This window comes from Rhinoderma darwinii, chromosome 4 (genome assembly GCF_050947455.1).
Source record: "Rhinoderma darwinii isolate aRhiDar2 chromosome 4, aRhiDar2.hap1, whole genome shotgun sequence".
Classification (NCBI taxonomy): Eukaryota; Metazoa; Chordata; class Amphibia; order Anura; family Rhinodermatidae; genus Rhinoderma; species Rhinoderma darwinii.
The window spans coordinates 137,740,779-137,758,911 of NC_134690.1; the positions used below are offsets into that span (position 1 = coordinate 137,740,779).

The 18,133-nt window shown below is 41.4% G+C and overlaps 1 protein-coding gene across 1 annotated transcript in view; it reads left to right on the forward strand.

Annotated features, from left to right (window-relative positions):
• The first annotated feature begins 1,182 nt into the window (after positions 1 to 1,182).
• Positions 1,183 to 18,133, forward strand: part of SKIL (SKI like proto-oncogene) — a 52,122-nt gene continuing 35,171 nt past the window's right edge. Inside the window, exons 1-2 of the mRNA XM_075861592.1 lie at positions 1,183 to 1,452; positions 3,412 to 4,928. Coding sequence (XP_075717707.1) covers positions 3,900 to 4,928 — 1,029 coding nt within the window. The 5' untranslated portion in view covers positions 1,183 to 1,452; positions 3,412 to 3,899. The remainder of the gene's footprint in view (positions 1,453 to 3,411; positions 4,929 to 18,133) is intronic.

Genomic DNA, 18,133 nt, shown 5'->3' on the forward strand with positions numbered 1-18,133 from the left:
CGTTGATCTGTGACGGGGACTGGCTATCTGCGTTGATCTGAGACGTGGACTTCTATTGCACATCAGACGTTTGGCATAAACAATTCTTCATTCGCCAAAGACCACAACCACAATGATCAATATGGCAGATCAAGTTTTTTTTTTTATAGGCATCTGTGTTTTGTCAGTGTCTGACACTCTCTTTTATGTAATGAAAAAAAATTGATTGACAGCATAAAAAATGGTTGAAATCTGTAATTTCGGGCAGCAGAAATCTCTAGCGTACCTAGATTCATGTGTATAGGCGGCTTTAAGATAGTTTCAGATGTACATATTGTACCTGTTTTTGACAGACTGTATTACTTACCCTAACACCCAGCCGCTCTTTTTAACCAAGCTCAGGCCGTCCTCAACCGGCAAGTCTATGCGGTCATACTGTATGGGGTGGACTACAGTTGACGTAACTGGAAAGTCTGGTAGCAGCCGGGCCCCTCCAACCATCAACATATACCAAATAACATATGAATTTGTATTAATCTGTCTAGTGTCATTACATTATTGTGAAACTACAATGATCTATTACCATATGTATCTTTAGTGCCGCCATCGTATGCGGCAGAACACTTAGGTGGCCACGTACACAAGATAGCGAATGTAACTTATGCATCACCTACATTGGGTAAAGCCGGACATACACATTAGATCGCTCGTTCAGTTGCCAACAACCTCCCCCGACCTTCCCACCTCTGACATGGGTTTAAAGCCATGACAATATTTTCCTTAATGTTTCCGTTTGGGGGTACGGTCTAATCTGTTGCAAAGGTGCGCCGAATTGCAGCAGGCCATATAGCAAAGTGGAGCTTTCTAAAGGACAATCCTAAATCCATGATCCTATTTGACATTTGACTGAATTTAGCACACACACACAAATTGCACAATTTCTCTAGACGGGTTGTGGGAAAGTTGACACTTCATAAATAATTTGATAATAAACTACAAATACAGTGGTAATAATTGTTTTAGGAATAAGAAGCTTTTTCCAGGACATTGTAAATGTTTCCTTCCGCACACTGATAATTAAGTGACGGGCAGACAGCGGATAATACGTGAGTCACCGCGGGTTTAGTGAGAGGACAAGCAGCGTGCTCGTCAGTCTGTTTCCCAGCAGCACTCAGCACCTTGACACATTCACTAGCAGAGAGACGTACACACATACATCATGTGACCAGCGCGTCTGCCCTCTCCTCACCCCCTCGCCCCCGCTCCCGCTCCTCCCCCTCCCAGTGACGTCACCGCTTCCTGCGCCCCACAGCCCCACAGACTGAGCCGACAGACGGCAGGAGGGAGGCGGCTCGTGTGCAGCGGTGACGTCACGCCCCGTAGCCCGGAGAGGGAGGAGGAGGGAGGCTGCTTGACACCGAGCCAGAACGGCAATGGCACCGGAGAACGAACAGGACTGCTGGAGCTGCCAAGGTAACCTCTCGAAGTCATGCTGGGTGCTACGCTTTGCTCCGGTGGTGGGAGGTCACCCGGGATGGTAGTCTTAGTCGCTGGGACACCTGTCCAGTGGTCGCAGGTAACCGTGAGGAGCCAATGCGTGGCTCCTGATGTCAGTGTTAACTGCGGGCCCTGGGAGGACGGATGTGCCGGGACATTGGTCTAGATAAAGGCAGCCAGTGCCAATCCTGTGCGGGTAGAAGCTATACCAAGCACACATGTGTCCTGTGCCAGTCACCTGAACCATAGCAGTGGAGAGGGTACCCAAGGATGTCCATGGTGATGGCCAGCTAGGTGCAGGCTATGCCAGTGTAAAGGGCTGATGGCATTATTATTTCGCTAATTTTAGCCATAGACGTAAGGATTGTTTATAATAGTCCGCTGATGACCCCGTCTATCTATAATGTTCTATCACACCAGTTACACGCAGTCATCGCTCAGGTGACTCTATATAATATGTATCAATGTTTATCTTGTATTGATCGTTATTGTGTAATCTTACCGTGATGGGCAATTTTTGGGTGTAACGTTTCACAGGGAAGTGCAGTGGATGGTCAACTATAAAACTGTTTGGTTGTTGGCGTATTTAGTAATTATTTTGATGTCGTCTCCATAAAACATATTGTCTGTCTTGTCTGTAGGAAACCTGGTTAGATCTATGGCCGGCTTCAGAGACTATGGGTTAAAGGGACAGCTGTGCTCCCCTCCATGTGGCTACCAGTTCTTGTCTGTGGCCAGTGATTGGGATGTTCATTGTGACAGAGTTTCAAGCATCAGTCATTGATTTGTCTGCTTGTGGAATTAAATGCCTCTCCGGTATGGGGATTCCCTAGTCTATTGTTTCCTCCCTGCTTTATTAATGACACTATGTGGCTGTCTGGCAGAATGATCCTATTATTTATAATGTGAAAAAAAATACCTGTTATTTTGTCTATTGTTTGGCCACGGAGTTGGAATGTCCATATTCTGTAGAATTGCATTAGTTCTCATTTCCTGCAGATATAAATGGACAATAACCTATTGCTATTGTGTGTGTGAATATCTTGATTTACCCAGACAGAATTGTATTCATTGAAACCGCTTGCCTTTTATACACTGCTTATTATTTTTCCTGCTTCCCATTTGCAGCTTCGTCTCGTGCTATCTATGCTGCGTCAGCAATTCAACTTATCAGCGTCCTTCACCTTTTTTTTTTTTTTTTTTTCCTGACCCTACGTTATTTTATTTCCCGTCCCTTGATTCTAAAAAGCAGAACCAACCAGATTCTCACAAATACCTGCAAGCTTTACCGTTATATGGAACGGACAGGGTTAAAGCCCGGGGGCTAGTATAGTGCTGGATGATGTTTACAGTCAGGCAGGGAAGGATGGGAGACACTCATTCCTGGGGTCCTGCCATTAGCATCTCCAGCTTAGTTATCAGCCTCCCGCTGGACTGCAGTGAACTGTACGCTGACTACATTATCACATGACAGTCTTCAGGGAGATTTCTGTTCCTTTTTCTTCCTTCCCACTTATTGGGTTTAACCAAGTATTTCAATGTGTTTAAGCTTGCTGTCACGTTCACGTTCCATTGTTTGTCATTAAGAGGGTCTTTATTGTGTGTTTGATATACAGCTTGCAGCACCTACAGCAATCTGGAGCACGGCTTGCAGATTAGAGCGAGCGAGCGAGCGAGGCTTGGCACACCGATTGATATGCCTCAGATCATTTAAAAAGCCAACACAAAGGATAATCATGATGACCCTCTGTTACATGCCAGTGTAGGCACACATCTTTACTCCTCACCTATCATGCAGATTATTGGGGCGTTTTTATATGCCGTACATAAAGATGCTCTGTATATTGAATAATGCGTGTGCACGTTTTCTGGATTTGACCTTGACAATGTTACAGAACACATTATTTTATTTTTTTTCCCCCGTTCCTTTTCTAGATAAAACCACAACGTATTGAAATAAAACAGCAGCAGAAGACGACTCTTTGTTCTTGGATATGTGCAGGAATAACTCACGTTCACTGGATCCTAGAAAACCCCACGCTGGAAGCTTTGTCGCCATTAGATCTTCATTTCACTCTCCTCTATGTTGTAACGTGGATGCAATATTGTAACATAGAAATGACCAAATAGAAGAAAATAAAGCCATTTAATTGACAATAACTGTACGCAGGCACTTTGGGAAATCTGTTGCACTTGTTGATTGGAAAGTCCAGATTCATATTATTTTTTTTTTGGTGAGCATGAAATTTATGCCATTTTTGTGAGCTCGTGCCTAGATATATACATTCATAAATAATGTAGCATAGATGTGCCCTAAAAAAATAAGGAACTTGTATTTCATTATTGGATGCAATGTTGGTTTCTAGAGTATAAACTCCCAACGTCTTACCATTTGAGTTTTGGTACCGGAAGGAATTGCGAATATGGGGGAAGACGGAAGTCCCCCGTTAAAAAAACTGGCTAAGGAGACTGATGTTGCTAACAAAGTAGTAGCTATCAAGATGGAGATCGATGACTTTAAAGACACAACTGCGGAGGAGAATAAAGATGGTGTTGCCAAGTCTAGTAATGTATCACTTGGTGGGTCATCTGAACTGAATCCTGGACTCAAACACACACTGGCACAGTTCAATCTAAGTAGCCGGAGCTCTTTAGGTGGTCCTGCTGCATTTTCTGCTCGGTTTTCACAAGAAAACATGGCACCAACCGTGTTCTTGCCTCTTCCTTCCCCACAAATTCACCCTGGTCCACTTCTAATTCCATCAGACAGCTCCACAGAGCTCACCCAGACAGAACTGGAAGGAGAATCGATTTCTTGTTTTATGGTGGGAGGTGAAAAAAGACTCTGCCTGCCTCAAGTCTTGAACTCTGTTTTGCGGGACTTCTCGCTCCAGCAGATAAATATTGTGTGTGATGAAATGTACATATACTGCTCACGTTGTACATCGGACCAGCTTCACATATTAAAAGTTTTGGGAATTCTCCCTTTTAATGCCCCTTCTTGTGGACTGATCACTTTGACAGATGCTCAGAGACTATGCAATGCTCTTTTGCGGCCACATACCTATCCACAAAATGGCAGCTTGCTGCCTGCAAAAAACTCTTTGGCTCAGTTAAAGGAAACGGGTAGTGCCTTTGAAGTTGAACATGATTGTTTAGGAAAGTGCCAGGGTCTGTTTGCACCTCAACTTTATACCCAGCCAGACGCCCCCTGCATTCAGTGCTTGGAGTGCTATGGGATGTTCTCGACACAGACTTTTGTCATGCACTCTCATCGGTCACCAGATAAGAGGACCTGCCATTGGGGCTTTGATTCTGCCAAGTGGCATTGTTATCTTCACCTAAGCCCAAAGTATCTCAACACTCCAGAAGGTAAAGAGATGAAGGTTCTTTTAGAAGAGATGAAGGAAAAGTTCAGCAAGAAGAACCAACCCAAGAGAATACAACCCAAAGTAAGTCCGTTTTTAAAAAAAAATCTTTACCTGCAAGATGTAGATAAAGAATATTGGCTTTATCGAAGGTTTTAAAACAATGTATTTGCAATTAATACAATTAATTAGAATAAATATTTATTTTTAATATACTATTGATTAAGTCCGCGTTATATAATATCTTGGGATATCTTTTCTATAGGTAAGTAAGTTATGTTACATCTCTTCTTGGCAATGCTTGTCCCTGCTGATCAGACACAGATAGAGATCAATGGTGTTGCTTGCAATGTAGTAAAACAGCGGGTCTTTGAAGATGGTAAGAAATAGCGGCAACCAAGGGTATTTTAAGTCTTTAACCCCTTGTGGACACAGCCTGTTTCAAATCTGACATGTCACTTTATGTGGTAATAACTTGGGAAATTCTTTTACTTATCCAAGTGATTCTGAGATTGTTTTCTTGTGACATATTTTTTCACTAACAAAATACAATATGATTGATACATTCAATATTTATTTGTGAAAAGCACTAAAATTTAGGGAAAATTTTAAATATATCTGCTCGTAAGACAGTAATACCACACAAAATAGTTGCTAGTTTACATTCCTCATATCTACTTTGTTTGCATCGTTTTTTGAACATCCTTTTATTGGACGTTACAAGGCTTAGAACTTTAGCAGCAATTTCTCACATCTAGAAAATTTAAAAAGGCTATTTTTCAGGGACCAGTTCCGTTCTGAAGTGGCTTTGAGGGCCTTATATTTTAGAAAGTCCCCAAAAATCACCCAATTTTAAAAACGACACCCCTCAAAGTATTCAAAACAATATTAATAAAGTGTCTTAACCCTTTAGGTTTTTCACAGGAATTAAAGCAAGTGGAGGTGAAATTTACAAATTTCATTTTTTCTTTTTGCCGAAATTCATTTGTAATAAATTTTTCCGTGTTACACAGAAGGTTTTACCACATAAACACAACTCAATATTTATTACCCAGATTGTGCAGTTTTTAGAAATATCCCACATGTGGCTCTAGTGTGATAATGGACTGAAACACAGTTCTCCGAAGCAAAGAAGCACCTAGTGGATTTTCAGGCCCCCTTTCTAATAGGTGATAGGTTTGAAAAGGTCTTGTGGTGCCAAAACATAGGGAAAACCCTCAAAAATACACCATTTTGGAAACTACACCCCCCAAGAAATTAATCTAGGGGTATAGTGAGCATTTTGACTCAAGATTTTTTTTTTTCATAATTAATTGGGAATAGGCTGTGAAAATTTAAAATCTCGAAATTTTTACCCATAAAATGTTGTTTTAGCTTAGATTTTTTTCATTTTCACAAGGGCTAAAGGAGAAAAAGCACCCCAATATTTGTAAAGCAATTTCTCCTGAGCACGCAATACCCCATATGTGGACATAAATTGCTGTTCGTACCTACGGCATGGCTTAGAAGGGAAGGAGCATTATTTGACTTTTGGAGCTCAAATTTTGCTGGAATAGTTTGTGGCGCCATGTCGCATTTGCAAAACCCCTGCTGGACCAAACCAGTGGAAATCCCCCAAAAGTGACCCCATTTGGGGAAAGTACACCCCTGAAGGAATTTATTGAGGGGTATAGTGAGCATTTTGACCCCACTGGTTTTTTTTTGCAGAATTTAATGTAACTATGCTGTGAAATTAAAAAAATAAAATTTTTCTGATAAAACTTGGAAATTTTCAATTTTTACAAGGAATAAAGGAGAAAATGCACCCCAACATATGAAAACCAATTTCTCCCGATTATGGCAATATCCCATATGTTGTAATAAACTGCTTTTTGGACCCACAGCAGGGCTCAGAAGGGAAGAAGCGCCATTTTGGCTTTTGAAGCTCAAGTTTTGCTGGATTCGTTTTTTGGTGTCCTGCCGCATTTGCAAAGCCCCTGAGGGACCAAAACAGTGGAAACCCCCCAAAAGTGACGCCATATTGGAAACTAAAGCGCTCAAGGAATTTATTGAGGGGTATAGTGAGCATTTAGACCCCACAGGTTTTTTGCTGAACTTAGTGGAATTAGGCCGTGAAAATGAACATCAACTTTTTTTTACACTATCCCTTGTGGAAATGAAAAAATGCAAAATTTTAAAGAAGAAAAAGCACCCCAACATTTGTAAAGCAATTTCTCCCGATTACGGCAATACCCCACATGTGGTCATAAGCTGCTGTTTGGACACACGGCAGCGCTCAGAAAGGCAGCAACGCTATTTGGCATGCAGATTTTGCTGATTTGAATTTTGGGTGCCATGTCGCATTTGCAAAACCCTGAGGTACCAGAGTATAGTGGAAACCCCCAAGAAGTGACCCCATTTTCGAAACTACACCCATCAAGGCATTTATAATTTGCCTTGACATATGACAGGACTCCGAAGTGAAGAGCAACATATGCATTTGGGGCCTATTTTGGTGATTTTTCACAGCATTGGCCCACAATTGCAGGGCTCCGAGGTCGAACCAAAGTAAAACAAACCCAAGTAGTGACCCCTATCTTGGAAATTACTAAAGTAGGGCATATTAAGGGGTGTAGTGATCATTTTGACCCAACATGTTTTTTCATTAGAAATTAATGCATAGTGAACGGTTCAAAATAAAAATTAAAATTTTCTGCTGATATGCCATTTTAGTGCCCAACCTGTGCCCAGTTTGTGCCACTGAAGAAAAACACCTCATAAAATGTTAAGCGGGTTCTCCCAAGTATGGCGCTGCTATATATGTGGACGTAAACTGCTGTTTGGGCACACTGCAGGGCGCAGAAGGGAGGGAGCGCCATTTTGCTTTTGGAGCGTAGATTTAGCTTGGTAATAGTTCTGTTTGGGGTATTGCTGGTATTTCAGTTTATAATGTGGGGGCATATTTAAATTGGGCAGAGTATATCAGGGCATAATAAGAGTGTATAATAATGGGGTAAATAAATAATATTTCAGAGATGTGAGGCCAGTGTTGCACTGATAAATGGTGCCCGATCTTATCCGCTTTTGGAACACTGCATATTTTGTATCGCTATATTCTGAGAGCCAGAACTTTTTTTATTTTTTTTCTTCACCGGAGCTGCGTGAGGGCTTTTTTGCAGGACGGGTTGTAGCTTTTATTGGTACTGTTTTGGGATAAATTCGACTTTTTGGTCACTTTTTATTCTATGTTTTGTGAGGGGTGGTGACCAAAAAACGATGATGGTGGTGTAGTTTTTTTTTTGCGGTATTCACCGTAAGGGAAAAATAACATTATAGTTTTAGAGTTTGGGTCGTTACGGACGCGGTGATACCAAATATGTGTACTTTTAACGGTTTCATTTTTTTCCCCTATAATAAGAGACTTCTTATAGGAAACAAGGCAGTGTTTGTTATTTTTTTTTTTTAACTTGAAACTTTTTTATTTTTACACTTTTATTCAACATTTTTATTAACTTTCTTTTCCCACTAGGGGACTTGAAGGCTTACGCTTCTGATCTTTACTCTAATACATTGCTCTACCCACGTAGTGCAATGCGTTAGAGCTGTCAGTTATTGACAGCAAGCCACCTCTGGGTGGGGCCTAATTGGCTTCCATACGTGGCAGACCAGGACGCCATTGTTAGGCCTCCGGGTGCCATAGCAACTATCGGCAACGCTGCGCATTACAGCTATGCCAATTGGCTAAAAACCACTAAGATGCCGTGATCGCTTTTGATCACGGCAGGGCTTGGGGCTAGCTCCGTTCAATGCCATTACAGCACGGTGTCAGCTCAGCTTCTGAGCCTGCGCCCTCTTGTTTTTGGGTACAGTAGCAGTTTAGACCCCGCCTCCGTGTGGGACCTAACAGGCTTCCGCACTTGGCAGACGGGGCCATTGTTAGTCCTCCAGTCTGCAGGAGCAGTCATCGGAACCTTGCGATTACATCGCTGCGTTCCGATCTGCTGGTAAAACCCCATAGACGCAGCGCTCGCTTTTGAACGCTGCACTTTAGGGCTTAATCGGCCAGATCGGAGACTAGCTGAGGTCCTGGCCGTGCAGCAGGGTGTCAGCTGCAATATACAGCCGACACCCGCTGGCTCAGCTTTTGAGCCCGCACCAACATCGCGTACTATTACGTTGCTTTGCCTTAAGACCTTGGCGACAGCAACGTAATAGTACGTGACGTGTCGCCAAGGGGTTAAGGAAATCTCCCAAATGCGCGAATTTCCTTCATCTTGCCAGTTGTTGCCATCTTTTAACATGATTTATTTATGATTTGGGGCTAATGTGTATTCAATATTTCAGGTGTGGGTTGAAAGTCGTACATCATTGTTTACAAGAAGCAAAGCTTGGGCTTAAAATTCATATTCTCAAGACTCCCTTTTAAATTCCTTCATGTATTGCAGCTGCTATCTCAAGGTGTTTTATGCTAGCAATATGAATTCAAGCTCAGGACTACATTTTATCATTGAGTTCTATATTATGATACCTCGGATGTGTTTGGGGAAGGACACAGGTGTGGCCGCACATCGAGCTGACATGCGGTTTTACTGCAAATCGGCACGGTTTTCCAAGTAAACCGCAGTTTAACCTTCCAAAATACATGCAGACCTTAACCATTGTTTAAAAACCGTACCGATTTGACGTAAGACCGCATGATGTCCTTACAGTTGGGCCTCATTCACATGAGCGTATGAGATGTGAATCGGGTCCATGTGTGTTGCGTTATGCATCAGTGTGTTTTGCGAGTGGCATGCGTTATTCACGCACTCGCAAAGCATATCCTTTTTTAAATTGTTTTCAATTGGAATGTGCATCAGTGTGCGGTGCGTGGTTTTCACGCATCCATTGACTTCAATGGGCGCGTAGGTGCGTGATAACGCACCAATATAGGTCATGCAGTGAGTTTCACGCAACAAACTCTCGCTGCGTGAAAAATCCCGCATGTGTGAATGGCCCCATTCAAATCAATGGGTCCGTGTGATGTGCGTTGTTTCAACGCACAGCACACGGATGTGATTCACGCTCTTGTGAATGAGGCCTTAAGATTCAGACTTCCCTTTACAACAACAAGCAATTCTCATTTTAGTAAATGTCACAAACCTGTGCAAATAAACGACTGGTTACTTAAACTGGTCAAACACAGGAAAATGTTGCCTACATTTGAGGAACATTTCAATATGTGATATTGTAAACTGTGCCCCCCCCCCCTATTTATTTACCTCAGATTATAGTGCGAAATATATTTAAGCATTTATGAATAGTGTTCCAATTAATGGAGCAGATTTCCATAATTCAGAACTGAAAAGCCTAGCAAAATACACAGAATAATGATAGCAAAACATACACTGTGCAGAGCCTGAGGGGGTGGTGCATGACACAGGCAGTTTCACTTTCGTGTCCCTTAACCCCTTTAGGACGCAGCCTGTTTTGGCCTTGTGGCACAGCCGATGTTTTTCAAATCTGACGTGTCACTTTATGTGGTAATAACTCCGGAACGCTTTTACCTATCCAAGTGATTCTGAGATTGTTTTCTCGTGACATATTGTACTTTATGTTAGTGAAAAAATTTGGTCGATAAATTCATTATTTATTTGTGAAAAACGTCAAATTTTAGCAAAAATTAAAATTTTTCTACGTTTAAATGTGTTTGCTTGTAAAACAGATAGTAATACCACACAAAATAGTTACTAGTTAACATCCCCCATATGTCTACATTAGATTGGCATCATTTTTTTCACATACTTTTATTTTTCTAGGACGTTACAAGGCTTAGAACTTTAGCAGCAATTTCTTATAATTTCAAGAAAATGTCAATAGGCCATTTTTTCAGGGACCAGTTCAGTTCTGAAGTGGTTTTGAGGGCCTTATATATTAGAATCCCCCAATAAATCACCCCATTTTAAAAACTGCACCCCTCAAAGTATTCAAAACCACATTCAGAAAGTATTTTAACCCTTTAGGCGTTTCACAGGAATTAAGGCAAAGTAGAGGTGAAATTTACAAATTTCATTTTTTTTGCCGCAATTCATTTGTAATAAAAAAAAATCTGTAACACAGAAGGTTTTACCAGAGAAACGCAACTCAATATTTATTGCCCAGATTCTGCAGATTTTAGAAACACCCCACATGTGGCCCTAGTGTCCTAATGGACTGAAGCACCGGCCTCAGAAGCAAAGGAGCACCTAGTGGATTTTGGGGCCTCCTTTTTTTTAGGAATATATTTTAGGCACCTTGTCAGGTTTGAGGAGGTCTTGTGGTACCTAAACAGTCGAGACCCCCCAAAAGTGACCCCATTTTGGAAACTACACCCCTCAAGGCATTTTTCTAGGGGTATAGTGAGCATTTTGACCCCACAGGATCTTTTTTAGTGCTAAGGTGACCAAAAAACAACGATTTTGGCACTTTCAATTCTTTATTTCTTACAGCGTTCAGCGTGCGCAATAAATTACATTTTACTTTATTCTGCCGGTCGGTACCATTACGCCGATACCATATGTGTATAGTTTTTTTTAAAAGTTTTGCAGCGTTTGCACAATAAAATGACGTTTCTATAAAATTATTTATTTTCTGGGACACGCTATTCTCAGCCGTAACTTTTTTTTATTTTTTTGTCAAAAAAGCTGTGGGAGGTCTTGTTTTTGGTGGGACGGGTTGTAGTTTTTATTGGTACGATTTTGGGGTAAATGCGACTTTTTGATCACTTTTTATTCTATATCTTGGGAAGGGTGGTGACCAAGAAATAGCGATGCTGACATAGTTTTCCATTTATTTTGTTTGCGGCGTTCACCGTGCGGAAAAACTAACATTATAGTTTCATAGTTTGGGTCGTTATGAACACGGTGATACCAAATATGTGTACTTTTTTTTTCATTTTTTCCCTATAATAAATGACTTCTTATAGGAAAACAAAAACTTATTTTTACACTTTTTATAAAACATTTTTATTAACTTTTTTTACTTTTTACACTTTATTTTTTTGACCTGCAGCTCTGATCGCTGCTAGAATACATTACACTACCTAGGTAGTGTAATGTATTCCAACTGTCAGTGTGATGTCACAGTCATTCTGACAGTTGGTCTACGAGGATCAGCAGAGGCTGATCCTCATAGGCTGACATACATGGCAGACTTGGGGGCCGTTGTGTGGCCCCCGGGTGCCATCGCAAGCATCAGAAGCCCCCACGATTGCATGGGGGCTGCTGATGCGCTACAAACCCACTACATGCGGAGATCGCAATCGAGCCCCGCATGTAATGGGTTAATTGCCAAAATCAGCGGCGATGAGCCGCTGATCGGCAACACTGGAGTGTCAGCTGTCGGGGACAGCTGATCTCCAAGTTCCCGATGCACACTGTCGCCGACAGTGTGCCATCGGGAACGACACAGTGACTTCCTATCAGGATCAGCCGAAGGTTGGTCCTGATGGGCTTCCGTGCATGGCAGACCCGGAAGCCATTGTTTGGCTTCCGTTTGCCATAGTAACTATCGGCAAACCCCGCGATTTCGGACCGGGGTCTGCCGATATGTCAGAAACCCCCAAAATTCGGCGATTGCACCTGATCGCCGAATTTAAGGGGTTAATCCGCCGAAAACCAGCGGCAAAGGACCGCTGGTCGGCAAGATTGGAGTGTCAGCTGTCGGTGACAGCTGACCTCCCGGTTCACACTGTCGCCGACAGTGTGCACCGGGAAAAACTCAGTAACTGTACGTCCTTGTGTGCTAAGACACTGGCAGCAGGGACGTACAGTTGCGTCCTGGTGCGCCTAGGGGTTAATATGTTGTGCATAGCACCCTCAGCCAAGCATAGCTGTGTATCTGCTTTGCCTGGAGTGTTCCTTTTAAAGGGGTATTCCCAATTAGACGTTTATGACCTATCCATGGGATATTGCTTCGCTGTTTCCATAACTTCCATAGAATAGAATGAAAAATAGAATAGAACTCCCAGGGTGAAACAATGGTTGGATGACCCTCCCCCATCTCAATATAGGCGCGGGTCACAGTGCTGGGACCCACATTTATGGCATATTCTGTGAATATGCCATAAATGTCAATGTTGGGAATACCCCTTTAAGGGCTCATGCAAATGGCCATATTGCAACTCTGTTCAAGTTCCGAGTTGTACAAGGCCATAATTTGGCACCAATAAATATCTAATGGGGCCCTACCTGAAAAAAAATCTCCATATTCCCCTGTGGAATACAACAGAAAAGCAGCTGTGCCATCACATAATGTATTAGGGTGCAGTCACATGTGGCGTACTTTCTTCGTATTTGTAAAACTTTACGATGTAAACCTATGGGAAATCTATTCTGCGATGCAAGAAATTGAAAAATCTGAGTTGCGGAATATTTTTCCCATTAGACATTGTACAGTTTTCTGTAGCACATTTATGCTGCAGAAATACAAATCAGGTACGCCACATGTGGCTGCTCACTTACGGACATATTCTCTCCTAAAAGCATGTATTTTAGGGATTGATATCTTTGTAATCTAGTTTGACGTAGAGCCACCATATGAGTAGTGACATCTGTACACCTGTCTGTTCTATGTGCATAAGGCTATGTTCACATCTGCATCAGCGCTCCGTTCCGTCGGAACGGAGCCCTGACTGACACATACTGAAACCGCAGGTTTCCCTTTCCATCACCATTGATTTCACCATTGACCGGATCATAGTCGACTACATTATACATCCCGTCAAAACGACGGAACCCTTGCACAACGGAGATAAACTGAAACCATTTGCACCGGATCCGTCACCGTTGAAATCAATGGAAACGGAAACCTACGGTTTCAGTTTGTGTCAGTCAGGGCTCTGTTCTGTCGGAACGGAGCCCTGGCGCAAATGTGAACGAAGCCTAAGGCCTAAAGGAGCCGTAATAGGGACCCCGTTCAAGTGTATGGGGCTTCTACTGTACCGCAGTATGACTCCTAAAGAAACCGCTTCTTACGGCACTTGACAGACCCTGTACGCCAGCACATGGAGGGCCTGCAAACTCTATGGACTTCTATACAGGTTCCATGACGCAACTCCACACCAAATTCTATATTGGTTACGTGCAGATTTTGTCATGGAATTTTCTGTCGTTTTCACCCGTTACATTGCGATAGTTAAAATTGCCCACAATTCTGCAGCTTAAATGGGCATTCTGCAGATATTCAAATCCAGGCTGATTTTATTCTGCTAAGGTTTTGAAAATCCCGTTGACATGTATTGTTCTGCATTGCACTGAAAATCCGCCACCTCTCAACACTGCCTTGGGGTCCATGAGGACAATCCTGGATTATTATTATTGGTACATGTATTCCCATTTTTTTTTTTTTTGTAGGTAGATTGTCATTTTCCCAGACTAGTAGGGATCCAATAATAGGCTTTGGTATGACTGCCTGTCTACGGTCCTGAACTTAAAGTAATTTCTATATGTATGCCCAATGATTTTATGTACAATATCTATGTTGTATACGGACTCGGAACAACTTTGGATGAAATGTTTTTTTGTTTGTTTTATATGCACATTCTGATCTGCTTGTTACGTGGAGGAATCTAGACCATGCACTGCCTCCCCTTTTGACCTCCCATTCCTACATGGTTTTTGTCTACCTGTCACCTGAACAAACCAGATCAATGCCCATGTTATGTTAGTTAACAGCCTCCTTTAGGATTTCCTTCGAAATTATGATGGATTTGTCTGTCGCAGGTGCTCCATTGTCAGTGATGTATTTGCTTAGTTAAAGTAATATTTGTGCATACGATTCCCAATTAATCCATCAAAATGTTTTTGGTTTTTTTGGACAGTGATTATAATATTACATTGTGGATCCCACTCAAAAGAAGTTATGCAAATATTTGATTGAACTGAAATTACTGTTTAATATGGAAAAAAATGGACAGCTAAAATAAATACTGCACTATTATGTTATTAAATATAGATGTCTGCTTCTCATTTATTATACATATATCATATAATGTGAGTAAGAGATTGAGCATTTGTCAACATGAATAATTTGACTATAGCCATAATACTTGATAACATGATGACCATTACCCACTTTTGTTTAGGAAATGGAGAAATTATATTTTGCCTCGTATGTTTGCTCCTTTGCACCATTGGGATAGAATGGGGCGCAGGTAATATTTGCTTGGTATCGTAAACTAGATCAAGTGAGTTCTGAATTGCTACCTCGGTGGTACCCTCCGTGTTTGACAACACAGAACATACTGTTTTAGGATGTCAAAATAATAAAACTTTAATAAATCAATAGTACAAGCGAATATCAAAAACTTTGACATAACTTATTAGAGAAAAATGCCTCTTCCTATTTTATAGTCCAGCCAAAAACAAGAGGTAATCCTATAGGAACTAGTAGGGTATTCTCAAACAGGGCACTAGTGGTCCAGCAGGGAGCCGATAATGGCTATGTTCACATCACATTATTTTTGCCTACGTTTGACGTCTACGTCAGAAAAGCTCCTGACGTATATGTTAATTGTAGGGTGTGACTAATGCCTAACAGTGGCATCCGTCACCCGTTTTCTATAATGATTTCCGTTTAACTGATACATCATGAAAAGAGGTCATGAAAGTGCAAGACGAAAACATTAATCAGATATTATTATGTCCTATAGGTGACGGATGGGACTGTTCGGCATCAGCTTAATACATCCAGAAGACTGAGTATATATGTGGTGGATTTGCACCAAAAATCCACAACTCATTTACAGTACAGAGTTAGTAAATGGGGTTTTACAAAATGTAGGAGATTTTTGCGCTACAGTTTTGAGTGCATGCTGCGGATTTTCAAATAGAGACATAATGGGAATGTCACAGGATTAATGACGCGTGAATTCGCTAAATAAGTATATCTTGTCTGAACTCTGCTTACCAGTTTCTATGGAAAATTGCATTCATGATACTGCATGTAAAACAAAAGATATTATGAATTCAACATGTGGTTTTCAATGACCTAGTTTATCCCGTTGAAGTCAATGGTGAAAACCCAGTACAAAAATTCCGCCTATAGGGTGTAGTGTGGTAAAACAGCAGAATGCCTTAGAAATGATCCCAATTTTAATTGCCCTATTTGAATCTGATTTCATAAAATAGTGTAACATTTGGCTGCTGTGGATATTAACCGCAGCATGAAAATTGATTAATGTAAATACGACAAGCTTTACATCTCATTTTTTTCTTTTATCCATATGTAAAAAAAAAAGGCACAAAAATGCTAAGGCCCTGTTCACATCACGTTTGTGATGTCTGTATAGCGTGTACATCGGGAAAGCTCCCGATTTTGTATGCGCTAAACGTGTTCATAGGGCTTAAATGGCCCACCGGAGGCCAAAAGACTGTCCTTTTGGCCTCTGTCTGGCTGGTATACATCGTATACTTTTTGGCTACACATTAGTCATGTCTTGGGATGGAAGCTTCTGTACAAGATCATTCAGTTGTGTAAGAGGGTCTTCTATTTTATTTATTTTTTTTAAAACAAAACCACACAGCACCACTCGTAGACGAGTGGCACCATTTCCGGGGGAAAATGCCTTTTTAATTTTTTTCTCTAATCCCATTTAACCCCTCCTAATGCTTCTGTTTCTTTAGTGGAATCCGTTGACTTCAACTTTGGTGCGATACAACTTCATTTCAATGCAGGATGTGTGATTTATGTACGCTTCTAGCTAGGGCTGGACAATATGGTGTAAATATAACCATTTTTTTACATTTATTTTTATTTTTTTAATCTTCTTTACTTTCTTGTTTTTTGCTAAACAAACGAAAAAAAGAAATACCAAAAGCCAATTCTGTTACATAAGGGAACTGCATGCACAGCTATTCCATAATCTATACTGATAATCTAAATTGTCTCTTAGGTGCTGTGTGATCACCCTCTGAAAATCTGTATGTATTCAGGAACTGCTATGTATGTGGGGCCGATTATACAGTGAGGCTAGAGATTGTGTAATGTAGACCGGAGAGAGAAACGCTGTATATGAGACAATTTATTTCCTCTCTGTATATCAGACAGTCTCTCCTGTCTAATATACAGAGCGAAAAAGAGAAACACTATACAGAGAGGAGAGAGACTGTCTCCTATACAGTGTCTGTCTCTCCTCCTATATACATTAGACCGTGTGTCTTCGGTGTGTGGTCTTCCTCCTTGTCCTTTATACTTACCTGGCAGCAGTGTCCTCCTCCTACTCCCTGGGTCTCTCCTCTTCCCCTCAGAAGGTTGGGTGGGATCCGGAATATATAGAAGTGTGGAGAATATATAGAACTGGCTGCTCTGCCCCTCCTTGTGCTCCAGTGGCTTCTTCTTGGAGCGCCCTCTCCCATGGGTACAAAATAATGAGTAGTTTCACTGAACTGGCGACCTATTTGATTTTTAATTGGATTAATCGCCCAGCCCTACGTCTATCAGAAGTGAAGAAAAATCGAACACATGACCAAGTTGGAATCAAAGTCGCCGTTAGGGGTTTCACATCCAGTCACCGTACATCTGTAGCCCCTCTTATGTTCCTTTTTCCTCCTGTGACCTGATCTCTTGATTTTTCATAGTCGAAGTCAGGAAGCTTTATATGGTTCCAGTGCACATTTGTAGTGTCCATGTTTTTTTTCTGTAAAGGAAAGCGCAGCCTGCTATAATACAATCTGCCCCCAAAAAAAAGTTCCCCGCTCAGTACACGATTGTGTTTACAGTGGTGGCCTATGGGTGATATATGGCATATAGATGCATACGTCAGAGCTTTACGTTCGGCGCATAAACTGGGTAAATCTCCCAACGTATGTGCCTTTAAAAGTAAGCATTAAACGCGATGTGAACAGATCCCAACACCTTGTCACTCCTGTATGTGTTAAAGAACAACCTTTGTCACGAGCCATGCCGTACTTGTATGGAATAAATGATCTATAAACAGCCCTCCTCTTCTACTTATGGCAATAAGGTAAAATAAATGAAATGGCTGCTCAGCGGGCGTCAGACCTGGGTGGCTGTACGTGATCATTATGTACTTATACCGGTGTTTGTTGATCATTATTAGTATACTGGGCTGTTATATGTTAGATCTAATGTCTAGTATTATCCGGATGATATTCAGGGGATGAAACTTTCATTGAATATGTAATAAAAGCGTCATGCTGTGGGGGCAATGTGTTGATTAGATCACATCGCCTCTAGTTAGTATTGGCCTCTTTTTACTTCTATATTAGAATCTCACACCGCCTTTTATCTTTTCTACCTCTGGAGTCCTTTTTTTTTTTTAGTTTTTTATG